A 26109-nucleotide genomic window follows, 5' to 3' on the forward strand; every position below is an offset into this window, starting at 1 on the left:
AATTGTGTAAAGGCTGCTTCGATGTGGTCATTGTCTGCCGATAAGATACCCCCCCATTCTATTTTATCGATATGATTACTTTCAGCGTAGGCTTTTTCTAAACCGAGAGCACGTTTTGATGGCGCTTCGCCAGCAGCTGTGTCTTCCGCCCTCGCCCTCACCAGTGCTCCGCGATAACGCCGTTCTTCCATGAGTTCTATCTTTTGCTTGGTTTTCCTGACATCTTCAATCCATTTCCCAGGCGCCTTGCATTCCTGCTTCAGCAACGTTTCCAGTAGTGCCTTGAACTCAGCTTCGTCTTGTTTTTCCTTATACCGTATACAAGTGGCCCTTTCTATTGCTTTGATTTTTAAAGATTCTTTGCTTAACTCCCACTGCTGCCATATCTTCAGGTTCTTGCACGGGTTTATTTTTCCTATTTCATCCTTTACTGCTCGGTAGTAGACATCGTCGCGAAGAAGCGTGTTGTTTAGCTTCCACATTTCCCATGAAAATGCCTTGCTTCGATTGACACTTCCGAGGCAGCACTCAACTAAACAGTGGTCTGAGAAGGACACTCCCACAACTTCGTACTGGCTGCATACAGGGGCAAGGTCAACTGATGTATAAATGCGGTCCAGCCGTGCATGGCTTGAGCCCTGAAAATGGGTGAACTTCACTGCCCGCGCACCCTCAAGACATTCAGCCACATCTTCGAGGTTTCCGTTATCAATAATTCTGATCAACACTTCAGTGCTCCTGTCTCGAAACCCCCGGATGCTTGACTTATCGCGAGCATTTAGGACACAATTGAAGTCACCTAAGACGATGAGCTGCCTTTCCGTGCAAACGCGTTCTAGGAGGCTTTGGAAAAAAGCAACTCTTTCCTCTACCCCATTCGGTGCATACACGACAACAATGCGCCACTCAATGCTATTCAGGGCAAAGTCAAGGACAATACACCGGCCAGACACACACGAACAATATGCTTGCACCTCTAGCCCCGGGATCTTCTTTACAAAGAGCACGCAACCAGCAGATGTCCCCACTGCATGACTGACGACAGCAAAAAATCTAGTCGTGAAACGCAGCACCATGCTGTCGGTTCCTTCGTTGCCGTCCACTTTCGTCTCTTGCACGGCCAATACATCTATCTCGCGCTCCGTAATAAGTCGATACACCTGACCTTGTTTTTTCCTAGTCGCCAGGCCTCGTACATTCAGCGTAGCGACTTTAAAGGGAGAGGCGGGAGCCATTTTAATTTAAAAGGAAAGGACCCAACAGCATGGCGCTTACCTCCCACGTCTAGCGCGCGGCTAGACGCCACTGTTGCCGCCGGTATCATCCGGCAGAAGAACATCGGCCTGCTCGAGGAGTACCTTGCCGCCGGAACGCTTGTCATCCGAAAGGTTTGGGCGCGGCCGTAACTTCGGACGCCGGGATTGAGCCGTCTTTGCAGGGGGTTCCTCGACGCCGGGCGCTACCACCTTGTCCCCTTCGGGGCTGGTCTGGTCGTGGGGACGCTTCGCCGGTGTGGTGACGGGGGGCGTGACGCTAGTTGCACGGGCGCCGCTCTTCTCGTGGATGTCCTCGCTCGGCTCTTTTGCCTCGACGTCCTCAGGCTCTGTTGGGCAGGCCCCGTTCCCTGACGTCTCGTTAGCAAAGCGGGGGCAGTCTACCGTCGGCGGTTGGCTCGCTGGTTCGTCGGCCGCCTTGGTGCTATCCTCGGAGCTCACACACGTGGCAAGCGTCGAAGGCGGCTTGCCCGCCTCGTCCGTGCCAGTCGCTGCTTCCTCCGCCTCGGCGACGTCCATGAGTTCCACGGTGTCGTTCGCCTTTCCGAGACCGGTAGCCGACGCGTAGGTACGGACGCAGTCCGCGTCCGTGTGTCCATAGCGCCTGCACTGGGAACACCTGGGAACCTTGCAATCTCGGCGAACGTGGCCCGTGCCGTGACAACGCAAGCACTGCATCGGTCGCCCGGGCACAACCACGAGGGCCAGCTCACCGGCTACTCGCAACTGGTGCGGCAAATCATCCACCTTCATTCCAGGCTTCAACTTGAGTAGCACGGTCCTGGTGGTTGAGCCTTTCTCCTTCATCCCTTGGACGCGCCAACGCTCCCGCGTCACCTCCGTCACGTTTCCGAACGCCGCGAAAGCAGTCCTGATGTCTTCGTCAGCCACACCGTGCAGCATCCAATGCAGGCGCAGCTTAACCTGCTGATCCTCCGGGTCGAAAATGATGCACCGGCGTCCTTTCACTTGTAGCTCCTTCAATGCAGCAAGCTTTTTCGTGGCTTCAGCACTGCTGAGCGTCACCGCCCACACATGATTTATCTGATACGCCCCCAACGCCACGACGTCGGGGAGCGCACCAGCGTTGGCGAGGGCGTCCCGAAAATCTTCCACCCGGTAGGGCCTCGCTCGCACGTCACCATGCAGAAACACCGTGTTAAACACAACACGTCCTGTTGGCAGAGTAGGCAGAACAATCTCGTAGTCCTTATCTGCGTCGGCAACAAGCCTGTTTCCGCGGCCAGCAAGGGCCGCAATCGCCGCTCCGCCGGAGCTCATGATCCCGCGTCCGTCACGCTCGGTGGCCGGAAGTGGGAATGAGCATGGTATGGCCGATGGCGTGACACATAGCGTTTCGAAGCGCTTATGTGCCGTGTGCGGCCCCTCCCGGATGCAAACCTTTGCACAGATACTTCCGTCGAGTGTGGCAACAGGCGCCGAGCGAGCAGTTACGTGCCCTGGGCTTTTATCAGCCGTTCTGGCGATCGTAACGCACTGTGGCATGCACCGAAAGAGCAACGGGAGCAAGCCTGTATTGTTGGCGCATCGGCTGGGTAGGGAATGCGTGTCGACTATATCGATGAACGCTAATTGTGCGTTCCTGCGCACTGTTATGCGCACACTGGGCCTCCGTACTATCTCGGCGCGTTGCCGTATTTTAATCTGCACTGTACACGCCGACGCACACGTCAGAATGAGAGCCGGAAAGCCAAGCGGTCGCTTCCGTTTTGCCACAAGCACGCACGGAGTTTCGCGTCCGCACGTACGTAGACGCTGCCAGTGGGAATTTGTTATTTATAACAAAATCACGACACCTCCTAGAGTTGCTTGAGGCGTATTGGATCACTTATATAACTGTGAGGGAAAAAAAGGCGTTATAGAGACGAAAAAAATGCAAAAGAAGTGCCATCAGCACTCGGTGTTCCCAGGTGGTCTCCCTCCCAAGTACTGACCGAGCCCAATGCTGCTTAGCTTCGGTGATCGGACGAGAACCGGCGTATTCAGCATGGTATGGCCGATGGCGAGAGACACAGCGTTTCAAGCGCTTATGTACTGTGTGCGGCCCCTCCCGGATGCAAACCTTCGCACAGATACTTCCGTCGAGTGTGGCAACAGGCGCCGAGCGAGCAATTACGTGCCCTGGGCTTTTATCAGCCGTTCTGGCGATCGTAACGCACTGTGGCATGCACCGAAAGAGCAACGGGAGCAAGCCTGTATTGTTGGCGCATCGGCTGGGTAGGGAATGCGTGTCGACTATATCGATGAACGCTAATTGTGCGTTCCTGCGCACTGTTATGCGCACACTGGGCCTCCGTACTATCTCGGCGCGTTGCCGTATTTTAATCTGCACTGTACACGCCGACGCAGACGTCAGAATGAGAGCCGGAAAGCCAAGCGGTCGCTTCCGCTTTGCCACAAGCACGCACGGAGAATCGCGTCCGCACGTACGTACACGCTGCCAGTGGGAATTTGTTATTTATAACAAAATCACGACACCTCCTAGAGTTGCTTGAGGCGTATTGGATCACTTATATAACTGTGAGGAAAAAAAAAGGCGTTATAGAGACGAAAAAAATGCAAAAGAAGTGCCATCAGCACTCGGTGTTCCCAGGTGGTCTCCCTCCCAAGTACTGACCGAGCCCAATGCTGCTTAGCTTCGGTGATCGGACGAGAACCGGCGTATTCAGCATGGTCTGGCCGATGGCGAGAGACACAGCGTTTCAAGCGCTTATGTAATGTGTGCGGCCCCTCCCGGATGCAAACCTTCGCACAGATACTTCCGTCGAGTGTGGCAACAGGCGCCGAGCGAGCAATTACGTGCCCTGGGCTTTTATCAGCCGTTCTGGCGATCGTAACGCACTGTGGCATGCACCGAAAGAGCAACGGGAGCAAGCCTGTATTGTTGGCGCATCGGCTGGGTAGGGAATGCGTGTCGACTATATCGATGAACGCTAATTGTGCGTTCCTGCGCACTGTTATGCGCACACTGGGCCTCCGTGCTATCTCGGCGCGTTGCCGTATTTAATCTGCACTGTACACGCCGACAGAGACGTCAGAATGAGAGCCGGAAAGCCAAGCGGTCGCTTCCGTTTTGCCACAAGCACGCACGGAGTTTCGCGTCCGCACGTACGTAGACGCTGCCAGTGGGAATTTGTTATTTATAACAAAATCACGACACCTCCTAGAGTTGCTTGAGGCGTATTGGATCACTTATATAACTGTGAGGGAAAAAAAAGGCGTTATAGAGACGAAAAAAATGCAAAAGAAGTGCCATCAGCACTCGGCTTTCCCAGGTGGTCTCCCTCCCAAGTACTGACCGAGGCCAATGCTGCTTAGCTTCGGTGATCGGACGAGAACCGGCGTATTCAGCATGGTATGGCCGATGGCGAGAGACACAGCGTTTCAAGCGCTTATGTACTGTGTGCGGCCCCTCCCGGATGCAAACCTTCGCACAGATACTTCCGTCGAGTGTGGCAACAGGCGCCGAGCGAGCAATTACGTGCCCTGGGCTTTTATCAGCCGTTCTGGCGATCGTAACGCACTGTGGCTTGCACCGAAAGAGCAACGGGAGCAAGCCTGTATTGTTGGCGCATCGGCTGGGTAGGGAATGCGTGTCGACTATATCGATGAACGCTAATTGTGCGTTCCTGCGCACTGTTATGCGCACACTGGGCCTCCGTACTATCTCGGCGCGTTGCCGTATTTTAATCTGCACTGTACACGCCGACGCAGACGTCAGAATGAGAGCCGGAAAGCCAAGCGGTCGCTTCCGCTTTGCCACAAGCACGCACGGAGAATCGCCTCCGCACGTACGTACACGCTGCCAGTGGGAATTTGTTATTTATAACAAAATCACGACACCTCCTAGAGTTGCTTGAGGCGTATTGGATCACTTATATAACTGTGAGGAAAAAAAAAGGCGTTATAGAGACGAAAAAAATGCAAAAGAAGTGCCATCAGCACTCGGTGTTCCCAGGTGGTCTCCCTCCCAAGTACTGACCGAGCCCAATGCTGCTTAGCTTCGGTGATCGGACGAGAACCGGCGTATTCAGCATGGTATGGCCGATGGCGAGAGACACAGCGTTTCAAGCGCTTATGTACTGTGTGCGGCCCCTCCCGGATGCAAACCTTCGCACAGATACTTCCGTCGAGTGTGGCAACAGGCGCCGAGCGAGCAATTACGTGCCCTGGGCTTTTATCAGCCGTTCTGGCGATCGTAACGCACTGTGGCATGCACCGAAAGAGCAACGGGAGCAAGCCTGTATTGTTGGCGCATCGGCTGGGTAGGGAATGCGTGTCGACTATATCGATGAACGCTAATTGTGCGTTCCTGCGCACTGTTATGCGCACACTGGGCCTCCGTGCTATCTCGGCGCGTTGCCGTATTTTAATCTGCACTGTACACGCCGACGCACACGTCAGAATGAGAGCCGGAAAGCCAAGCGGTCGCTTCCGTTTTGCCACAAGCACGCACGGAGTTTCGCGTCCGCACGTACGTGTACGCTGCCAGTGGGAATTTGTTATTTATAACAAAATCACGACACCTCCTAGAGTTGCTTGAGGCGTATTGGATCACTTATATAACTGTGAGTAAAAAAAAGGCGTTATAGAGACGAAAAAAATGCAAAAGAAGTGCCATCAGCACTCGGTGTTCCCAGGTGGTCTCCATCCAAAGTACTGACCGAGCCCAATGCTGCTTAGCTTCGGTGATCGGACGAGAACCGGCGTATTCAGCATGGTATGGCCGATGGCGAGAGACACAGCGTTTCAAGCGCTTATGTACCGTGTGCGGCCCCTCCCGGATGCAAACCTTCGCACAGATACTTCCGTCGAGTGTGGCAACAGGCGCCGAGCGAGCAATTACGTGCCCTGGACTTTTCTCAGCCGTTCTGGCGATAGTAACGCAGTGTGGCATGCACCGAAAGAACAGCGGGAGCAAGCCTGTATTGTTGGCGCATCGGCTGGGTAGGGAATGCGTGTCGACTATATCGATGAACGCTAATTGTGCGTTCATGCGCACTGTTATGCGCACACTGGGCCTCCGTGCTATCTCGGCGCGTTGCCGTATTTTAATCTGCACTGTACACGCCGACGCACACGTCAGAATGAGAGCCGGAAAGCCAAGCGGTCGCTTCCGTTTTGCCACAAGCACGCACGGAGTTTCGCGTCCGCACGTACGTATACGCTGCCAGTGGGAATTTGTTATTTATAACAAAATCACGACACCTCCTAGAGTTGCTTGAGGCGTATTGGATCACTTATATAACTGTGAGGAAAAAAAAAGGCGTTATAGAGACGAAAAAAATGCAAAAGAAGTGCCATCAGCACTCGGTGTTCCCAGGTGGTCTCCCTCCCAAGTACTGACCGAGCCCAATGCTGCTTAGCTTCGGTGATCGGACGAGAACCGGCGTATTCAGCATGGTCTGGCCGATGGCGAGAGACACAGCGTTTCAAGCGCTTATGTAATGTGTGCGGCCCCTCCCGGATGCAAACCTTCGCACAGATACTTCCGTCGAGTGTGGCAACAGGCGCCGAGCGAGCAGTTACGTGCCCTGGGCTTTTATCAGCCGTTCTGGCGATCGTAACGCACTGTGGCATGCACCGAAAGAGCAACGGGAGCAAGCCTGTATTGTTGGCGCATCGGCTGGGTAGGGAATGCGTGTCGACTATATCGATGAACGCTAATTGTGCGTTCCTGCGCACTGTTATGCGCACACTGGGCCTCCGTGCTATCTCGGCGCGTTGCCGTATTTTAATCTGCACTGTACACGCCGACAGAGACGTCAGAATGAGAGCCGGAAAGCCAAGCGGCCGCTTCCGTTTTGCCACAAGCACGCACGGAGTTTCGCGTCCGCACGTACGTAGACGCTGCCAGTGGGAATTTGTTATTTATAACAAAATCACGACACCTCCTAGAGTTGCTTGAGGCGTATTGGATCACTTATATAACTGTGAGGAAAAAAAAAGGCGTTATAGAGACGAAAAAAATGCAAAAGAAGTGCCATCAGCACTCGGTGTTCCCAGGTGGTCTCCCTCCCAAGTACTGACCGAGCCCAATGCTGGTTAGCTTCGGTGATCGGACGAGAACCGGCGTATTCAGCATGGTATGGCCGATGGCGAGAGACACAGCGTTTCAAGCGCTTATGTACTGTGTGCGGCCCCTCCCGGATGCAAACCTTCGCACAGATACTTCCGTCGAGTGTGGCAACAGGCGCCGAGCGAGCAATTACGTGCCCTGGGCTTTTATCAGCCGTTCTGGCGATCGTAACGCACTGTGGCATGCACCGAAAGAGCAACGGGAGCAAGCCTGTATTGTTGGCGCATCGGCTGGGTAGGGAATGCGTGTCGACTATATCGATGAACGCTAATTGTGCTTTCCTGCGCACTGTTATGCGCACACTGGGCCTCCGTACTATCTCGGCGCGTTGCCGTATTTTAATCTGCACTGTACACGCCGACGCAGACGTCAGAATGAGAGCCGGAAAGCCAAGCGGTCGCTTCCGTTTTGCCACAAGCACGCACGGAGAATCGCGTCCGCACGTACGTATACGCTGCCAGTGGGAATTTGTTATTTATATAAAAATCACGACACCTCCTAGAGTTGCTTGTGGCGTATTGGATCACTTATATAACTGTGAGGAAAAAAAGGCGTTATAGAGACGAAAAAAATGCAAAAGAAGTGCCATCAGCACTCGGTGTTCCCAGGTGGTCTCTCTCCAAAGTACTGACCGAGCCCAATGCTGCTTAGCTTCGGTGATCGGACGAGAACCGGCGTATTCAGCATGGTATGGCCGATGGCGAGAGACACAGCGTTTCAAGCGCTTATGTACCGTGTGCGGCCCCTCCCGGATGCAAACCTTCGCACAGATACTTCCGTCGAGTGTGGCAACAGGCGCCGAGCGAGCAATTACGTGCCCTGGACTTTTCTCAGCCGTTCTGGCGATAGTAACGCACTGTGGCATGCACCGAAAGAACAGCGGGAGCAAGCCTGTATTGTTGGCGCATCGGCTGGGTAGGGAATGCGTGTCGACTATATCGATGAACGCTAATTGTGCGTTCATGCGCACTGTTATGCGCACACTGGGCCTCCGTGCTATCTCGGCGCGTTGCCGTATTTTAATCTGCACTGTACACGCCGACGCACACGTCAGAATGAGAGCCGGAAAGCCAAGCGGTCGCTTCCGTTTTGCCACAAGCACGCACGGAGTTTCGCGTCCGCACGTACGTGTACGCTGCCAGTGGGAATTTGTTATTTATAACAAAATCACGACACCTCCTAGAGTTGCTTGAGGCGTATTGGATCACTTATATAACTGTGAGGAAAAAAAAGGCGTAATAGAGACGAAAAAAATGCAAAAGAAGTGCCATCAGCACTCGGTGTTCCCAGGTGGTCTCCCTCCCAAGTACTGACCGAGCCCAATGCTGCTTAGCTTCGGTGATCGGACGAGAGCCGGCGTATTCAGCATGGTATGGCCGATGGCGAGAGACACAGCGTTTCAAGCGCTTATGTACTGTGTGCGGCCCCTCCCGGATGCAAACCTTCGCACAGATACTTCCGTCGAGTGTGGCAACAGGCGCCGAGCGAGCAATTACGTGCCCTGGGCTTTTATCAGCCGTTCTGGCGATCGTAACGCACTGTGGCATGCACCGAAAGAGCAACGGGAGCAAGCCTGTATTGTTGGCGCATCGGCTGGGTAGGGAATGCGTGTCGACTATATCGATGAACGCTAATTGTGCGTTCATGCGCACTGTTATGCGCACACTGGGCCTCCGTGCTATCTCGGCGCGTTGCCGTATTTTAATCTGCACTGTACACGCCGACGCACACGTCAGAATGAGAGCCGGAAAGCCAAGCGGTCGCTTCCGTTTTGCCACAAGCACGCACGGAGTTTCGCGTCCGCACGTACGTATACGCTGCCAGTGGGAATTTGTTATTTATAACAAAATCACGACACCTCCTAGAGTTGCTTGAGGCGTATTGGATCACTTATATAACTGTGAGGAAAAAAAAGGCGTTATAGAGACGAAAAAAATGCAAAAGAAGTGCCATCAGCACTCGGTGTTCCCAGGTGGTCTCCCTCCCAAGTACTGACCGAGCCCAATGCTGCTTAGCTTCGGTGATCGGACGAGAACCGGCGTATTCAGCATGGTCTGGCCGATGGCGAGAGACACAGCGTTTCAAGCGCTTATGTAATGTGTGCGGCCCCTCCCGGATGCAAACCTTCGCACAGATACTTCCGTCGAGTGTGGCAACAGGCGCCGAGCGAGCAGTTACGTGCCCTGGGCTTTTATCAGCCGTTCTGGCGATCGTAACGCACTGTGGCATGCACCGAAAGAGCAACGGGAGCAAGCCTGTATTGTTGGCGCATCGGCTGGGTAGGGAATGCGTGTCGACTATATCGATGAACGCTAATTGTGCGTTCCTGCGCACTGTTATGCGCACACTGGGCCTCCGTGCTATCTCGGCGCGTTGCCGTATTTAATCTGCACTGTACACGCCGACAGAGACGTCAGAATGAGAGCCGGAAAGCCAAGCGGTCGCTTCCGTTTTGCCACAAGCACGCACGGAGTTTCGCGTCCGCACGTACGTAGACGCTGCCAGTGGGAATTTGTTATTTATAACAAAATCACGACACCTCCTAGAGTTGCCTGAGGCGTATTGGATCACTTATATAACTGTGAGGGAAAAAAAAGGCGTTATAGAGACGAAAAAAATGCAAAAGAAGTGCCATCAGCACTCGGTGTTCCCAGGTGGTCTCCCTCCCAAGTACTGACCGAGCCCAATGCTGCTTAGCTTCGGTGATCGGACGAGAACCGGCGTATTCAGCATGGTATGGCCGATGGCGAGAGACACAGCGTTTCAAGCGCTTATGTACTGTGTGCGGCCCCTCCCGGATGCAAACCTTCGCACAGATACTTCCGTCGAGTGTGGCAACAGGCGCCGAGCGAGCAATTACGTGCCCTGGGCTTTTATCAGCCGTTCTGGCGATCGTAACGCACTGTGGCATGCACCGAAAGAGCAACGGGAGCAAGCCTGTATTGTTGGCGCATCGGCTGGGTAGGGAATGCGTGTCGACTATATCGATGAACGCTAATTGTGCGTTCCTGCGCACTGTTATGCGCACACTGGGCCTCCGTACTATCTCGGCGCGTTGCCGTATTTTAATCTGCACTGTACACGCCGACGCAGACGTCAGAATGAGAGCCGGAAAGCCAAGCGGTCGCTTCCGCTTTGCCACAAGCACGCACGGAGAATCGCGTCCGCACGTACGTACACGCTGCCAGTGGGAATTTGGTATTTATAACAAAATCACGACACCTCCTAGAGTTGCTTGAGGCGTATTGGATCACTTATATAACTGTGAGGGAAAAAAAAGGCGTTATAGAGACGAAAAAAATGCAAAAGAAGTGCCATCAGCACTCGGTGTTCCCAGGTGGTCTCCCTCCCAAGTACTGACCGAGCCCAATGCTGCTTAGCTTCGGTGATCGGACGAGAACCGGCGTATTCAGCATGGTATGGCCGATGGCGAGAGACACAGCGTTTCAAGCGCTTATGTACTGTGTGCGGCCCCTCCCGGATGCAAACCTTCGCACAGATACTTCCGTCGAGTGTGGCAACAGGCGCCGAGCGAGCAATTACGTGCCCTGGACTTTTATCAGCCGTTCTGGCGATCGTAACGCACTGTGGCATGCACCGAAAGAGCAACGGGAGCAAGCCTGTATTGTTGGCGCATCGGCTGGGTAGGGAATGCGTGTCGACTATATCGATGAACGCTAATTGTGCTTTCCTGCGCACTGTTATGCGCACACTGGGCCTCCGTACTATCTCGGCGCGTTGCCGTATTTTAATCTGCACTGTACACGCCGACGCACACGTCAGAATGAGAGCCGGAAAGCCAAGCGGTCGCTTCCGTTTTGCCACAAGCACGCACGGAGAATCGCGTCCGCACGTACGTATACGCTGCCAGTGGGAATTTGTTATTTATATAAAAATCACGACACCTCCTAGAGTTGCTTGAGGCGTATTGGATCACTTATATAACTGTGAGGGAAAAAAAAGGCGTTATAGAGACGAAAAAAATGCAAAAGAAGTGCCATCAGCACTCGGTGTTCCCAGGTGGTCTCCCTCCCAAGTACTGACCGAGCCCAATGCTGCTTAGCTTCGGTGATCGGACGAGAACCGGCGTATTCAGCATGGTATGGCCGATGGCGAGAGACACAGCGTTTCAAGCGCTTATGTACTGTGTGCGGCCCCTCCCGGATGCAAACCTTCGCACAGATACTTCCGTCGAGTGTGGCAACAGGCGCCGAGCGAGCAATTACGTGCCCTGGGCTTTTATCAGCCGTTCTGGCGATCGTAACGCACTGTGGCATGCACCGAAAGAGCAACGGGAGCAAGCCTGTATTGTTGGCGCATCGGCTGGGTAGGGAATGCGTGTCGACTATATCGATGAACGCTAATTGTGCTTTCCTGCGCACTGTTATGCGCACACTGGGCCTCCGTACTATCTCGGCGCGTTGCCGTATTTTAATCTGCACTGTACACGCCGACGCACACGTCAGAATGAGAGCCGGAAAGCCAAGCGGTCGCTTCCGTTTTGCCACAAGCACGCACGGAGAATCGCGTCCGCACGTACGTATACGCTGCCAGTGGGAATTTGTTATTTATATAAAAATCACGACACCTCCTAGAGTTGCTTGTGGCGTATTGGATCACTTATATAACTGTGAGGAAAAAAAGGCGTTATAGAGACGAAAAAAATGCAAAAGAAGTGCCATCAGCACTCGGTGTTCCCAGGTGGTCTCTCTCCAAAGTACTGACCGAGCCCAATGCTGCTTAGCTTCGGTGATCGGACGAGAACCGGCGTATTCAGCATGGTATGGCCGATGGCGAGAGACACAGCGTTTCAAGCGCTTATGTACCGTGTGCGGCCCCTCCCGGATGCAAACCTTCGCACAGATACTTCCGTCGAGTGTGGCAACAGGCGCCGAGCGAGCAATTACGTGCCCTGGACTTTTCTCAGCCGTTCTGGCGATAGTAACGCACTGTGGCATGCACCGAAAGAACAGCGGGAGCAAGCCTGTATTGTTGGCGCATCGGCTGGGTAGGGAATCCGTGTCGACTATATCGATGAACGCTAATTGTGCGTTCATGCGCACTGTTATGCGCACACTGGGCCTCCGTGCTATCTCGGCGCGTTGCCGTATTTTAATCTGCACTGTACACGCCGACGCACACGTCAGAATGAGAGCCGGAAAGCCAAGCGGTCGCTTCCGTTTTGCCACAAGCACGCACGGAGTTTCGCGTCCGCACGTACGTGTACGCTGCCAGTGGGAATTTGTTATTTATAACAAAATCACGACACCTCCTAGAGTTGCTTGAGGCGTATTGGATCACTTATATAACTGTGAGGAAAAAAAAGGCGTAATAGAGACGAAAAAAATGCAAAAGAAGTGCCATCAGCACTCGGTGTTCCCAGGTGGTCTCCCTCCCAAGTACTGACCGAGCCCAATGCTGCTTAGCTTCGGTGATCGGACGAGAACCGGCGTATTCAGCATGGTATGGCCGATGGCGAGAGACACAGCGTTTCAAGCGCTTATGTACTGTGTGCGGCCCCTCCCGGATGCAAACCTTCGCACAGATACTTCCGTCGAGTGTGGCAACAGGCGCCGAGCGAGCAATTACGTGCCCTGGGCTTTTATCAGCCGTTCTGGCGATCGTAACGCACTGTGGCATGCACCGAAAGAGCAACGGGAGCAAGCCTGTATTGTTGGCGCATCGGCTGGGTAGGGAATGCGTGTCGACTATATCGATGAACGCTAATTGTGCGTTCATGCGCACTGTTATGCGCACACTGGGCCTCCGTGCTATCTCGGCGCGTTGCCGTATTTTAATCTGCACTGTACACGCCGACGCACACGTCAGAATGAGAGCCGGAAAGCCAAGCGGTCGCTTCCGTTTTGCCACAAGCACGCACGGAGTTTCGCGTCCGCACGTACGTATACGCTGCCAGTGGGAATTTGTTATTTATAACAAAATCACGACACCTCCTAGAGTTGCTTGAGGCGTATTGGATCACTTATATAACTGTGAGGAAAAAAAAGGCGTTATAGAGACGAAAAAAATGCAAAAGAAGTGCCATCAGCACTCGGTGTTCCCAGGTGGTCTCCCTCCCAAGTACTGACCGAGCCCAATGCTGCTTAGCTTCGGTGATCGGACGAGAACCGGCGTATTCAGCATGGTCTGGCCGATGGCGAGAGACACAGCGTTTCAAGCGCTTATGTAATGTGTGCGGCCCCTCCCGGATGCAAACCTTCGCACAGATACTTCCGTCGAGTGTGGCAACAGGCGCCGAGCGAGCAGTTACGTGCCCTGGGCTTTTATCAGCCGTTCTGGCGATCGTAACGCACTGTGGCATGCACCGAAAGAGCAACGGGAGCAAGCCTGTATTGTTGGCGCATCGGCTGGGTAGGGAATGCGTGTCGACTATATCGATGAACGCTAATTGTGCGTTCCTGCGCACTGTTATGCGCACACTGGGCCTCCGTGCTATCTCGGCGCGTTGCCGTATTTAATCTGCACTGTACACGCCGACAGAGACGTCAGAATGAGAGCCGGAAAGCCAAGCGGTCGCTTCCGTTTTGCCACAAGCACGCACGGAGTTTCGCGTCCGCACGTACGTAGACGCTGCCAGTGGGAATTTGTTATTTATAACAAAATCACGACACCTCCTAGAGTTGCCTGAGGCGTATTGGATCACTTATATAACTGTGAGGGAAAAAAAAGGCGTTATAGAGACGAAAAAAATGCAAAAGAAGTGCCATCAGCACTCGGTGTTCCCAGGTGGTCTCCCTCCCAAGTACTGACCGAGCCCAATGCTGCTTAGCTTCGGTGATCGGACGAGAACCGGCGTATTCAGCATGGTATGGCCGATGGCGAGAGACACAGCGTTTCAAGCGCTTATGTACTGTGTGCGGCCCCTCCCGGATGCAAACCTTCGCACAGATACTTCCGTCGAGTGTGGCAACAGGCGCCGAGCGAGCAATTACGTGCCCTGGGCTTTTATCAGCCGTTCTGGCGATCGTAACGCACTGTGGCATGCACCGAAAGAGCAACGGGAGCAAGCCTGTATTGTTGGCGCATCGGCTGGGTAGGGAATGCGTGTCGACTATATCGATGAACGCTAATTGTGCGTTCCTGCGCACTGTTATGCGCACACTGGGCCTCCGTACTATCTCGGCGCGTTGCCGTATTTTAATCTGCACTGTACACGCCGACGCAGACGTCAGAATGAGAGCCGGAAAGCCAAGCGGTCGCTTCCGCTTTGCCACAAGCACGCACGGAGAATCGCGTCCGCACGTACGTACACGCTGCCAGTGGGAATTTGGTATTTATAACAAAATCACGACACCTCCTAGAGTTGCTTGAGGCGTATTGGATCACTTATATAACTGTGAGGAAAAAAAAAGGCGTTATAGAGACGAAAAAAATGCAAAAGAAGTGCCATCAGCACTCGGTGTTCCCAGGTGGTCTCCCTCCCAAGTACTGACCGAGCCCAATGCTGGTTAGCTTCGGTGATCGGACGAGAACCGGCGTATTCAGCATGGTATGGCCGATGGCGAGAGACACAGCGTTTCAAGCGCTTATGTACTGTGTGCGGCCCCTCCCGGATGCAAACCTTCGCACAGATACTTCCGTCGAGTGTGGCAACAGGCGCCGAGCGAGCAATTACGTGCCCTGGGCTTTTATCAGCCGTTCTGGCGATCGTAACGCACTGTGGCATGCACCGAAAGAGCAACGGGAGCAAGCCTGTATTGTTGGCGCATCGGCTGGGTAGGGAATGCGTGTCGACTATATCGATGAACGCTAATTGTGCTTTCCTGCGCACTGTTATGCGCACACTGGGCCTCCGTACTATCTCGGCGCGTTGCCGTATTTTAATCTGCACTGTACACGCCGACGCAGACGTCAGAATGAGAGCCGGAAAGCCAAGCGGTCGCTTCCGCTTTGCCACAAGCACGCACGGAGAATCGCGTCCGCACGTACGTATACGCTGCCAGTGGGAATTTGTTATTTATATAAAAATCACGACACCTCCTAGAGTTGCTTGTGGCGTATTGGATCACTTATATAACTGTGAGGAAAAAAAGGCGTTATAGAGACGAAAAAAATGCAAAAGAAGTGCCATCAGCACTCGGTGTTCCCAGGTGGTCTCTCTCCAAAGTACTGACCGAGCCCAATGCTGCTTAGCTTCGGTGATCGGACGAGAACCGGCGTATTCAGCATGGTATGGCCGATGGCGAGAGACACAGCGTTTCAAGCGCTTATGTACCGTGTGCGGCCCCTCCCGGATGCAAACCTTCGCACAGATACTTCCGTCGAGTGTGGCAACAGGCGCCGAGCGAGCAATTACGTGCCCTGGACTTTTCTCAGCCGTTCTGGCGATAGTAACGCACTGTGGCATGCACCGAAAGAACAGCGGGAGCAAGCCTGTATTGTTGGCGCATCGGCTGGGTAGGGAATGCGTGTCGACTATATCGATGAACGCTAATTGTGCGTTCATGCGCACTGTTATGCGCACACTGGGCCTCCGTGCTATCTCGGCGCGTTGCCGTATTTAATCTGCACTGTACACGCCGACAGAGACGTCAGAATGAGAGCCGGAAAGCCAAGCGGTCGCTTCCGTTTTGCCACAAGCACGCACGGAGTTTCGCGTCCGCACGTACGTATACGCTGCCAGTGGGAATTTGTTATTTATAACAAAATCACGACACCTCCTAGAGTTGCTTGAGGCGTATTGGATCACTTATATAACTGTGAGGAAAAAAAAAGGCGTTATAGAGACGAAAAAAATGCAAAAGAAGTGCCATCAGCACTCGGTGTTCCCAGGTGGTCTCCCTCCCAAGTACTGACCGAGCCCAATGCTGCTTAGCTTCGGTGATCGGACGAGAACCGGCGTATTCAGCATGGTCTGGCCGATGGCGAGAGACACAGCGTTTCAAGCGCTTATGTAATGTGTGCGGCCCCTCCCGGATGCAAACCTTCGCACAGATACTTCCGTCGAGTGTGGCAACAGGCGCCGAGCGAGCAATTACGTGCCCTGGGCTTTTATCAGCCGTTCTGGCGATCGTAACGCACTGTGGCATGCACCGAAAGAGCAACGGGAGCAAGCCTGTATTGTTGGCGCATCGGCTGGGTAGGGAATGCGTGTCGACTATATCGATGAACGCTAATTGTGCGTTCCTGCGCACTGTTATGCGCACACTGGGCCTCCGTGCTATCTCGGCGCGTTGCCGTATTTAATCTGCACTGTACACGCCGACAGAGACGTCAGAATGAGAGCCGGAAAGCCAAGCGGTCGCTTCCGTTTTGCCACAAGCACGCACGGAGTTTCGCGTCCGCACGTACGTAGACGCTGCCAGTGGGAATTTGTTATTTATAACAAAATCACGACACCTCCTAGAGTTGCTTGAGGCGTATTGGATCACTTATATAACTGTGAGGGAAAAAAAAGGCGTTATAGAGACGAAAAAAATGCAAAAGAAGTGCCATCAGCACTCGGTGTTCCCAGGTGGTCTCCCTCCCAAGTACTGACAGAGCCCAATGCTGCTTAGCTTCGGTGATCGGACGAGAACCGGCGTATTCAGCATGGTATGGCCGATGGCGAGAGACACAGCGTTTCAAGCGCTTATGTACTGTGTGCGGCCCCTCCCGGATGCAAACCTTCGCACAGATACTTCCGTCGAGTGTGGCAACAGGCGCCGAGCGAGCAATTACGTGCCCTGGGCTTTTATCAGCCGTTCTGGCGATCGTAACGCACTGTGGCATGCACCGAAAGAGCAACGGGAGCAAGCCTGTATTGTTGGCGCATCGGCTGGGTAGGGAATGCGTGTCGACTATATCGATGAACGCTAATTGTGCGTTCCTGCGCACTGTTATGCGCACACTGGGCCTCCGTACTATCTCGGCGCGTTGCCGTATTTTAATCTGCACTGTACACGCCGACGCAGACGTCAGAATGAGAGCCGGAAAGCCAAGCGGTCGCTTCCGCTTTGCCACAAGCACGCACGGAGAATCGCGTCCGCACGTACGTACACGCTGCCAGTGGGAATTTGTTATTTATAACAAAATCACGACACCTCCTAGAGTTGCTTGAGGCGTATTGGATCACTTATATAACTGTGAGGAAAAAAAAGGCGTTATAGAGACGAAAAAAATGCAAAAGAAGTGCCATCAGCACTCGGTGTTCCCAGGTGGTCTCCCTCCCAAGTACTGACCGAGCCCAATGCTGCTTAGCTTCGGTGATCGGACGAGAACCGGCGTATTCAGCATGGTCTGGCCGATGGCGAGAGACACAGCGTTTCAAGCGCTTATGTAATGTGTGCGGCCCCTCCCGGATGCAAACCTTCGCACAGATACTTCCGTCGAGTGTGGCAACAGGCGCCGAGCGAGCAATTACGTGCCCTGGGCTTTTATCAGCCGTTCTGGCGATCGTAACGCACTGTGGCATGCACCGAAAGAGCAACGGGAGCAAGCCTGTATTGTTGGCGCATCGGCTGGGTAGGGAATGCGTGTCGACTATATCGATGAACGCTAATTGTGCGTTCCTGCGCACTGTTATGCGCACACTGGGCCTCCGTGCTATCTCGGCGCGTTGCCGTATTTAATCTGCACTGTACACGCCGACAGAGACGTCAGAATGAGAGCCGGAAAGCCAAGCGGTCGCTTCCGTTTTGCCACAAGCACGCACGGAGTTTCGCGTCCGCACGTACGTAGACGCTGCCAGTGGGAATTTGTTATTTATAACAAAATCACGACACCTCCTAGAGTTGCTTGAGGCGTATTGGATCACTTATATAACTGTGGGGGAAAAAAAAGGCGTTATAGAGACGAAAAAAATGCAAAAGAAGTGCCATCAGCACTCGGCGTTCCCAGGTGGTCTCCCTCCCAAGTACTGACAGAGCCCAATGCTGCTTAGCTTCGGTGATCGGACGAGAACCGGCGTATTCAGCATGGTATGGCCGATGGCGAGAGACACAGCGTTTCAAGCGCTTATGTACTGTGTGCGGCCCCTCCCGGATGCAAACCTTCGCACAGATACTTCCGTCGAGTGTGGCAACAGGCGCCGAGCGAGCAATTACGTGCCCTGGGCTTTTATCAGCCGTTCTGGCGATCGTAACGCACTGTGGCATGCACCGAAAGAGCAACGGGAGCAAGCCTGTATTGTTGGCGCATCGGCTGGGTAGGGAATGCGTGTCGACTATATCGATGAACGCTAATTGTGCGTTCCTGCGCACTGTTATGCGCACACTGGGCCTCCGTACTATCTCGGCGCGTTGCCGTATTTTAATCTGCACTGTACACGCCGACGCAGACGTCAGAATGAGAGCCGGAAAGCCAAGCGGTCGCTTCCGCTTTGCCACAAGCACGCACGGAGAATCGCGTCCGCACGTACGTACACGCTGCCAGTGGGAATTTGTTATTTATAACAAAATCACGACACCTCCTAGAGTTGCTTGAGGCGTATTGGATCACTTATATAACTGTGAGGAAACAAAAGGCGTTATAGAGACGAAAAAAATGCAAAAGAAGTGCCATCAGCACTCGGTGTTCCCAGGTGGTCTCCCTCCCAAGTACTGACCGAGCCCAATACTGCTTAGCTTCGGTGATCGGACGAGAACCGGCGTATTCAGCATGGAATGGCCGATTTTTTTTTCTTTATTGCCTGGCTTTGACCCATAACATTTACACAAAAAACACTCAACAAAAAACACACAAAACGCTATGTACATACGACACTGTCGTGGTCAGCCATCATGAGTCTGGCTTAGTCATACTAAAATTCACGAAGCATACAGAGCGGCTCTAGCCTCGAGAGCCACTCGGGAGGCTCCGCAGCTGCTTTCTGGATGGCCAGAAAGCAGTCCATTCTTTCCCGAAAATAAATTCGGGCAGGTCGTGCGTCTTTGTCACAATAATAGCCTGCCATTCTGGAGCGCCATATACTGTGGAGGCCCAAGAGCATTATGAGATCAAATGGTACCCCCTCCTCATTGTCTGTGCTTAAATAACGAATTCCCGGCGCGTCAAGTGGTAGCTCTTTCTTTATTGTCCTTTGTAACACATCCCAAAAATAAACCCCTTCCCAGCAATGCAAAAAAACATGGTCTATTGTTTCGGGCTGTTTACAAATTAAGCAGCTCGATCCCCACAATAAAAACAAATCCTTTCCTTCCAAAAACTTTTTAACTGGGAGTGTCCCGGTGTGTAATTTAAAAAAGAATGCAGGTGCCACCAGGAGCATGGTATGGCCGATGGCGAGAAACACAGCGTTTCGAAGCGCTTATGTAGCTTGTGCGGCCCCTCCCGGATGCAAACCTTCGCACAGATACTTCCGTCGAGTGTGGCAACAGGCGCCGAGTGAGCAATTACGTGCCCTGGGCTTTTCTCAGCCGTTCTGGCGATCGTAACGCACTGTGGCATGCACCGAAAGAGCAGCGGGAGCAAGCCTGTATTGTTGGCGCATCGGCTGGGTAGGGAATGCGTGTCGACTATATCGATGAACGCTAATTGTGCGTTCCTGCGCACTGTTATGCGCACACTGGGCCTCCGTGCTATCTCGGCGCGTTGCCGTATTTAATCTGCACTGTACACGCCGACGGAGACGTCAGAATGAGAGCCGGAAAGCCAAGCGGTCGCTTCCGTTTTGCCACAAGCACGCACGGAGTTTCGCGTCCGCACGTACGTACACGCTGCCAGTGCGAATTTGTTATTTATAACAAAATCACGACACCTCCTAGAGTTGCTTGAGGCGTATTGGATCACTTATATAACTGTGAGGAAAAAAAAGCGTTATAGAGACGAAAAAAAATGCAAAAGAAGCGCCATCAGCACTCGGTGTTCCCAGGTGGTCTCCCTCCCAAGTACTGACCGAGCCCAATGCTGCTTAGCTTCGGTGATCGGACGAGAACCGGCGTCTTCAGCATGGTATGGCCGACGGCGAGATACACAGCGTTTCAAGCGCTTATGTACCGTGTGCGGCCCCTCCCGGATGCAAACCTTCGCACAGATACTTCCGTCGAGTGTGGCAACAGGCGCCGAGCGAGCAATTACGTGCCCTAGGCTTTTATCAGCCGTTCTTGCGATCGTAACGCAATGTGGCATGCACCGAAAGAGCAGCGGGAGCAAGCCTTTATTGTTGGCGCATCGGCTGGGTAGGGAATGCGTGTCGACTATATCGATGAACGCTAATTGTGCGTTCCTGCGCACTGTTATGCGCACACTGGGCCTCCGTACTATCTCAGCGCGTTGCCGTATTTTAATCTGCACTGTACACGCCGACGCAGACGTCAGAATGAGAGCCGGAATGCCAAGCGGTCGCTTCCGTTTTGCCACAAGCACGCACGGAGTTTCGCGTCCGCACGTACGTATACGCTGCCAGTGGGAATTTGTTATTTATAACAAAATCACGACACCTCCTAGAGTTGCTTGAGGCGTATTGGATCACATACATAACTGTGAGGGAAAAAAAGGCGTTATAGAGACGAAAAAAATGCAAAAGAAGTGCCATCAGCACTCGGTGTTCCCAGGTGGTCTCCCTCCCAAGTACTGACCGAGCCCAATGCTGCTTAGCTTCGGTGATCGGACGAGAACCGGCGTATGCAGCATGGTATGGCCGACTTTTTTTCTTTATTACCGGTAAACAATACATAAAAATCTCTAGCCACACTTTGGCCGAGACAATGGGTTAAAACTTTTTCATGTTAATCAGTTCATCCATAACTGCCACCCAGTCCGGCGGCTGGGGTTGACTGCGGAGAACATCTCTCAGGAAAACTGCACTTTCTATAAAGTTTTCTCTCAGTGGTCGCACATTTGCGTCGGCGTGCCTGGCCGCCATTCTCGTTTTCCAGATGCTGTGGAGGCCCAGTAGCATAAACATGTCGTAAGGAACCTCCTCACTTTCTATAGGTAGAAACCGGATGCCATAAGGAGTTACAGGTAGTTCTTTCTTCAATGTTCTTTGCAAGATGTCCCAGTGGAAAACCGGGTCCCAGCAGTCGATAAACACATGTTCGATGGTCTCGGGTTTTTTGCAGAGTATGCAGTCGGTGGTCCAGGGCACAAAAATGCCTTTATCGTTTAGCCATGTTTTCACCGGAAGGGTACCGGTATGAAGTTTAAAGAAAAAGGATTTGACAGTCGGTCTTACCGGCATCTTCTTAACTCGCTTTAACACATCTTTGCCTGGGCCTCCGCAGCAAAAAGAACGGTATAAGGGAGCAGGTATAAATATATCTAGCAAATCTTTGTACAGTTTTTTCCTGGGTACAGCAGATGGATACTGTGTAGAAAAGTGAGCGCTCAAAGTGCGAAAGGCTGCCACAACTTCACGCAAAAAACCTGTTACAGCACGATTCGTGGCCGGGTAACTGGACACAACAAATTCCGGCAACACGTTGCCTAAGCGCACCTGCAACATTGTGCGCAACAAGGGATTGGTTTGATCACGTAGAAACAAAAATCTTGAGACAACTTGCTTCAGAAACAAATTAGAAAGACCAAGGCCGCCCCTTTTGACCGGAAGGAACAGATTAACTCGACTTGTTCGCTCCCAATTTGAGCTCCAAATAAAGACAGCAAACACTCTATGCAGCTTCTGCAGGTTTGCTCGGGTAATGAGCACGAACTGCAATATATACCAAATTCTGGCTATTAAAAATACATTGCACACATTTGCGCGCGCGAAAACAGAAAGGTCACGTCCTTTCCAGCCATCCGCTTTTCTCCTTGCACTCTGCGTTGTCTCCCCCCACAACTCCGTACTGCTTTTATAGTGCTCCAAGGGTACCCCCAAGTACTTCGCAGGGGCGGTCGTCCATTTCATGTTAGCATACACGGCAGGTGTGCTGTTCCAATCACCGTGCCAAAAACCTATGCACTTATCCCAGTTAATTTCGGACCCAGTCTTTTTGCAATATTCCCCCTCAACTTTCACAACTTCTTTAACGCTTTCTTGATCCGCGCAAAAAGCAGCAATATCATCAGCGTAAGCAAGCACTTTTACTTGCGCCAACAGAAGAGTGAAACCGCAGATCCCATCATTGTGCACCAGTGATAACAGAAAAGGCTCAAGGTAGATCGCAAAGAGCAAAGGCGAGAGCGGGCAACCCTGCCTGACCGAAGAACACACAGGTACAGGTTCAGTCAGCTGTTTGTTCACAATAATTCGGTTAACACAGTTGTCGTACGCCATCTGTACACCTTGTATTATCACAGAGCCGACGTTGGCATATTCTAGAATGGCGAAAAGAATGTCGTGCGACACTCGATCGAAGGCCTTTGCAAGGTCAAGCTGTATCATGGCAACTCGGCCCCCGAAGGCATCGCAGCATTCAAGAACAGTTTTAGCAATGTCCACATTTGTTCCAATGGTGCGACCTTTAATACCGCACGTTTGGTGGGGCCCTACAAGGTCCTTTATGACCTTTTGCAGTCTGTTGGCAAGAATCTTCATAAACACTTTATAGTCAACGTTGGTTAGGCTTATCGGCCGATAAGCCCCAACGGACAGAAGTTTAGCCTGGTCCTCACTCTTGGGTATTAAAACCACGTGTGCTGTTTTAAATGATGGTGGCATTTTCTTTGTCTCATAAATTTCGGTGAAGACGCAGTGGAGAGCTTGGGTGAGTTCGGCTTTGAACTTCTTATAAAATTCACTACCTAAGCCGTCAGGACCGGGAGATTTTCCGGCACTCAGCTCTTCGATTGCTCTTCCCATTTCGCTTACGCTGATTGGTACCTCCAGCCCTTGTTTTATATCGTCTCCTAGTTTTGGCATACGGGACAAGAACGTGTTTGCAAACCCCTCTTCTTCAAGCCGTCGCCGCCCAAGCAATTCCCGATACTGCTCAACAAACGCCAACTGAATCACTTTGCTATCATTCGTTACCTCGTTTCTGTACCTGATTTGTCTTACTTCGATCTGAGTCGCGTACTTCTTTTCGTCACTAAGCGAGCGTTTAGTAGGTACTTGGTCAAGCCAGAGACGTTCAGCACGGGCCCGTATCATGGCAGCTGTATACTTGTCTTTTTCGATAATCTCAAGTTTACTTTTAGTATCTCTTATTTCTTTCTTATATCTTCCCGGCTGGGAACTTTCCAGGCTTACGAGCAAGTCAAGTTGGCAATGTAGTTCTTTTTCTTTAACACGTTTATCGTCGCATATGATGCTTGCCCTTTCAATCGCGTTTATTTTCACTTGTTCTTTGAAATCTTCCCACCTAATTACCCAGTTGCCAGGCTCTGCTGATAGCAATGCTTTAATACATTCATTAACTTTAATGTCAAAGCGTTCATCCTCGAGTAATTGTGCGTTAAACTTCCACAGGTATCACGAGAAACGAGATTTCTTGTCTTTGTTCCCCAGGGTAAACGTAACTAAGCTGTGGTTGGTAAAAGACATCTGTTTTACCTCGTAGCTATTGCACAAAGGAATCAGATCAAGCGACACATACGCTCTGTCAAGTCTCGCGTGACTTTCACCCTGGAAGTAAGTAAAATGCGGCGCTACCGAAAGAACTTCAGCAACATCATCTAAACCATTTTCTTGCACAATTGGAATCAACAATTCCGCACTTTTGTCACGAAGGAGTCTTTTTGTAATTCTATCCTCTGCTTTACAAACGCAGTTAAAGTCGCCCAAAAGCACAATTAACCGCTCACAGCACACATATTGTTCAACGCGCTCAAAAAATTCCTTGCGCTCGTTCTCTGTGTTAGGAGCATACACGCATATGACTCTCCATAGCAAATTGCAATAAAAAAAATCCACTACAACCAAACGGCCAGTTTGACACACAGTTAAATTCTGCTCGACAATCCCCAGAGAATTCCTAATAAATACAGCACAACCGCCCGATGTGCCAGAAGAATGGCACACACAAACATTGTAGCGTGCCGTAAAAGGCTGCACCATAAGGTCCGCCTGTTCCTGTCTTTCGACTTTCGTCTCCTGTACGGCTATTATGTCTAGGTCATTATCAACGAACAGCCGGCTTAGCTGGTACTGACGCTTCTTGCAAGCCAGTCCCCTGACATTAATTGTTGCAATGCGCAACGCTCTAAGAGGTGTAGAAGCCATCTAGTTTAGGTACAGGAGCCATATGGTGCATACCTCGGGACACAAGGCGACGGTGCGGGTGACTTGCCTAGTCTGAGGTGCTCGATGGGTGCGGTGCCGGTAATCCAAAGTCTCTTACACAAGAGCCTCTTGCGTATGGACTAGAAAATCAGCCTATGCAGTCCGTTACCGAAAAAGGCCATCTCACGCCCACAGAAACCACTCACAGGGCACTCACTCCAACTAAGGCGGCGGCTTGGCCGCCGCTCGTTGATCGGCCTGTACATTCGGCCGCGGTTTTAACGTCGGTCGCCTGACGCCAACCGTCTTCTGCGGCGGCTCGTCGGCTTCGCTCACTTTGGGCTCTCCATTCGCACTGTGCTCGTGCGGTCGCTTCCTTGCTTGGTTGCTGGTTGATGCATGTGACACTTCCATGCTGTCACCATGCTGGGGAACGACGGGAGCTGACGCCCCACTGCTAAAGACTTCGTCCGTTGGCGCCTTGACTTCTGCAGGTTGCGCTGCCTGTTGCTGCCGCTTACTGCTGTGCTCCTCTACGCTTGTGGATATTTCCGTTGGGGGCACAGCAGGGGCCTTCTCCACGCTGTCCCCTGCCTCTGCTGCAGCGTCTTCCACGTCAGCCTCGTCCATGACAAGTTCGGACGAAATGTCAGTGTTGACTGGGACGGCAGCACTCGCGTACGTGCGTACGCAGCTGCTTTCTTCGTGCCCGTAGCGACGACAGGCGCCGCATCGTGGAACCTTGCACTCACGGCGAATGTGCCCAGTACCGTGGCAGCGCAGACACAGCGGAGCTCTGCCCGGTACAACCACGAGAGCCAGCTCACCGCCAACCCTGACTTCGTGAGGGAGGACTTCCAGCTTCACGCCAGGGTTCATTTTCAATGAAACCAGGCGTGTCGTCGACCCCTTGCTGGCGACACCCTAGACGCGCCACCGCTCCTTGGAGACTTCGCTCACCTTGCCGTACGGAGCAAAGGCTACCCTCACGTCTTCGTCGGGCACGTTGTGCAGCAGCCAGTGCAGCTTGACGCGGACGTCCTGGTTTGCCGGGTCGATGACGAGACAGCGGCGGTCCTTGACTTTCAGGTCTCCGGCAGAAAGAATTTTCGTCACCGCCTCAGCACTCGCGAAAGTAATAGCCCATACATGGCTCATGCGATACGCCCCCAAGGCGATAACCTCGGGGAGCAGCATCAGCTGAGCCAGCGCATCACTGAAATCTTCGTCCCGATAAGGACGGGCCCGCACGTCAGCGTGCAAAAAAAACTGTGTTCAACACAACACGTCCTGTAGGAAGGGTAGGCAGAATCACCTGATACTCTTCATCCGAGGCAAAAGCCCTGTTTCCGCGGCCAGACATGACCGCTGTAGCTGCTCCAACGGAGCCCGTCATCGCACGTCCGTCACGCTCGGTGGCCGGAAGTCGAATCCCAGCATGGTATGGCCGATGGCGAGAGACACAGCGTTTCAAGCGCTTATGTACCGTGTGCGGCCCCTCCCGGATGCAAACCTTCGCACAGATACTTCCGTCGAGTGTGGCAACAGGCACCGAGCGAGCAATTACGTGCCCTGGGCTTTTATCAGCCGTTCTGGCGATCGTAACGCACTGTGGCATGCACCGAAAGAGCAGAGGGAGCAAGCCTGTATTGTTGGCGCATCGGCTGGGTAGGGAATGCGTGTCGACT

General features: G+C 52.7%; 1 protein-coding gene, 24 non-coding genes and 2 pseudogenes across 25 annotated transcripts; all 27 read right to left on the minus strand.

Moving 5' to 3' along the window:
• Window positions 1–968: 968 nt before the first annotated feature.
• LOC144128165 (uncharacterized) lies at window positions 969–2582 on the minus strand. Its single transcript, XM_077661270.1, has one exon. The coding sequence runs from the start codon at window positions 2553–2555 to the stop codon at window positions 1296–1298; it is 1260 nt and encodes a 419-aa protein (XP_077517396.1). The 5' UTR covers window positions 2556–2582; the 3' UTR covers window positions 969–1295.
• A 598-nt stretch (window positions 2583–3180) lies between these two features.
• Window positions 3181–3299, minus strand: LOC144131072 (5S ribosomal RNA). Its single transcript, XR_013314491.1, has one exon. It is a non-coding gene; the product is annotated as a 5S ribosomal RNA (ribosomal RNA).
• A 564-nt stretch (window positions 3300–3863) lies between these two features.
• LOC144131173 (5S ribosomal RNA) lies at window positions 3864–3982 on the minus strand. Its single transcript, XR_013314589.1, has one exon. It is a non-coding gene; the product is annotated as a 5S ribosomal RNA (ribosomal RNA).
• A 563-nt stretch (window positions 3983–4545) lies between these two features.
• On the minus strand, window positions 4546–4664 carry LOC144130526 (5S ribosomal RNA). The gene has a single exon (XR_013314137.1). It is a non-coding gene; the product is annotated as a 5S ribosomal RNA (ribosomal RNA).
• Window positions 4665–5228: 564 nt separating this feature from the next.
• LOC144131073 (5S ribosomal RNA) lies at window positions 5229–5347 on the minus strand. The gene has a single exon (XR_013314492.1). It is a non-coding gene; the product is annotated as a 5S ribosomal RNA (ribosomal RNA).
• Window positions 5348–5910: 563 nt separating this feature from the next.
• LOC144130537 (5S ribosomal RNA) lies at window positions 5911–6029 on the minus strand. The gene has a single exon (XR_013314147.1). It is a non-coding gene; the product is annotated as a 5S ribosomal RNA (ribosomal RNA).
• Window positions 6030–6593: 564 nt separating this feature from the next.
• Window positions 6594–6712, minus strand: LOC144131174 (5S ribosomal RNA). The gene has a single exon (XR_013314590.1). It is a non-coding gene; the product is annotated as a 5S ribosomal RNA (ribosomal RNA).
• A 564-nt stretch (window positions 6713–7276) lies between these two features.
• Window positions 7277–7395, minus strand: LOC144131207 (5S ribosomal RNA). The gene has a single exon (XR_013314621.1). It is a non-coding gene; the product is annotated as a 5S ribosomal RNA (ribosomal RNA).
• Window positions 7396–7957: 562 nt separating this feature from the next.
• On the minus strand, window positions 7958–8076 carry LOC144130515 (5S ribosomal RNA). Its single transcript, XR_013314126.1, has one exon. It is a non-coding gene; the product is annotated as a 5S ribosomal RNA (ribosomal RNA).
• Window positions 8077–8639: 563 nt separating this feature from the next.
• On the minus strand, window positions 8640–8758 carry LOC144131256 (5S ribosomal RNA). The gene has a single exon (XR_013314673.1). It is a non-coding gene; the product is annotated as a 5S ribosomal RNA (ribosomal RNA).
• Window positions 8759–9321: 563 nt separating this feature from the next.
• LOC144131175 (5S ribosomal RNA) lies at window positions 9322–9440 on the minus strand. Its single transcript, XR_013314591.1, has one exon. It is a non-coding gene; the product is annotated as a 5S ribosomal RNA (ribosomal RNA).
• A 563-nt stretch (window positions 9441–10003) lies between these two features.
• LOC144131074 (5S ribosomal RNA) lies at window positions 10004–10122 on the minus strand. The gene has a single exon (XR_013314493.1). It is a non-coding gene; the product is annotated as a 5S ribosomal RNA (ribosomal RNA).
• A 564-nt stretch (window positions 10123–10686) lies between these two features.
• On the minus strand, window positions 10687–10805 carry LOC144131075 (5S ribosomal RNA). Its single transcript, XR_013314494.1, has one exon. It is a non-coding gene; the product is annotated as a 5S ribosomal RNA (ribosomal RNA).
• A 564-nt stretch (window positions 10806–11369) lies between these two features.
• On the minus strand, window positions 11370–11488 carry LOC144131076 (5S ribosomal RNA). The gene has a single exon (XR_013314495.1). It is a non-coding gene; the product is annotated as a 5S ribosomal RNA (ribosomal RNA).
• A 562-nt stretch (window positions 11489–12050) lies between these two features.
• Window positions 12051–12169, minus strand: LOC144130516 (5S ribosomal RNA). Its single transcript, XR_013314127.1, has one exon. It is a non-coding gene; the product is annotated as a 5S ribosomal RNA (ribosomal RNA).
• Window positions 12170–12732: 563 nt separating this feature from the next.
• On the minus strand, window positions 12733–12851 carry LOC144131077 (5S ribosomal RNA). The gene has a single exon (XR_013314496.1). It is a non-coding gene; the product is annotated as a 5S ribosomal RNA (ribosomal RNA).
• A 563-nt stretch (window positions 12852–13414) lies between these two features.
• On the minus strand, window positions 13415–13533 carry LOC144131177 (5S ribosomal RNA). The gene has a single exon (XR_013314593.1). It is a non-coding gene; the product is annotated as a 5S ribosomal RNA (ribosomal RNA).
• Window positions 13534–14096: 563 nt separating this feature from the next.
• Window positions 14097–14215, minus strand: LOC144131078 (5S ribosomal RNA). Its single transcript, XR_013314497.1, has one exon. It is a non-coding gene; the product is annotated as a 5S ribosomal RNA (ribosomal RNA).
• A 564-nt stretch (window positions 14216–14779) lies between these two features.
• On the minus strand, window positions 14780–14898 carry LOC144131208 (5S ribosomal RNA). The gene has a single exon (XR_013314622.1). It is a non-coding gene; the product is annotated as a 5S ribosomal RNA (ribosomal RNA).
• A 562-nt stretch (window positions 14899–15460) lies between these two features.
• LOC144130517 (5S ribosomal RNA) lies at window positions 15461–15579 on the minus strand. Its single transcript, XR_013314128.1, has one exon. It is a non-coding gene; the product is annotated as a 5S ribosomal RNA (ribosomal RNA).
• Window positions 15580–16142: 563 nt separating this feature from the next.
• Window positions 16143–16261, minus strand: LOC144131178 (5S ribosomal RNA). The gene has a single exon (XR_013314594.1). It is a non-coding gene; the product is annotated as a 5S ribosomal RNA (ribosomal RNA).
• Window positions 16262–16824: 563 nt separating this feature from the next.
• Window positions 16825–16943, minus strand: LOC144130508 (5S ribosomal RNA). Its single transcript, XR_013314119.1, has one exon. It is a non-coding gene; the product is annotated as a 5S ribosomal RNA (ribosomal RNA).
• Window positions 16944–17506: 563 nt separating this feature from the next.
• On the minus strand, window positions 17507–17625 carry LOC144131179 (5S ribosomal RNA). Its single transcript, XR_013314595.1, has one exon. It is a non-coding gene; the product is annotated as a 5S ribosomal RNA (ribosomal RNA).
• A 563-nt stretch (window positions 17626–18188) lies between these two features.
• On the minus strand, window positions 18189–18307 carry LOC144130539 (5S ribosomal RNA). Its single transcript, XR_013314149.1, has one exon. It is a non-coding gene; the product is annotated as a 5S ribosomal RNA (ribosomal RNA).
• A 563-nt stretch (window positions 18308–18870) lies between these two features.
• On the minus strand, window positions 18871–18989 carry LOC144130608 (5S ribosomal RNA; annotated as a pseudogene).
• A 1171-nt stretch (window positions 18990–20160) lies between these two features.
• Window positions 20161–20279, minus strand: LOC144131215 (5S ribosomal RNA). Its single transcript, XR_013314630.1, has one exon. It is a non-coding gene; the product is annotated as a 5S ribosomal RNA (ribosomal RNA).
• Window positions 20280–20842: 563 nt separating this feature from the next.
• Window positions 20843–20961, minus strand: LOC144130593 (5S ribosomal RNA; annotated as a pseudogene).
• Between the last annotated feature and the right edge of the window lie 5148 nt (window positions 20962–26109).

Source organism: Amblyomma americanum, chromosome 4 (assembly GCF_052857255.1).
Source record: "Amblyomma americanum isolate KBUSLIRL-KWMA chromosome 4, ASM5285725v1, whole genome shotgun sequence".
Classification (NCBI taxonomy): domain Eukaryota; kingdom Metazoa; phylum Arthropoda; class Arachnida; order Ixodida; family Ixodidae; genus Amblyomma; species Amblyomma americanum.

Coding starts and splice junctions, on each gene's coding strand:
- LOC144128165 (XM_077661270.1), bottom strand. CDS start 2,555: ATGAGCTCCGGCGGAGCGGCGATTGCGGCCCTTGCTGGCCGCGGAAAC.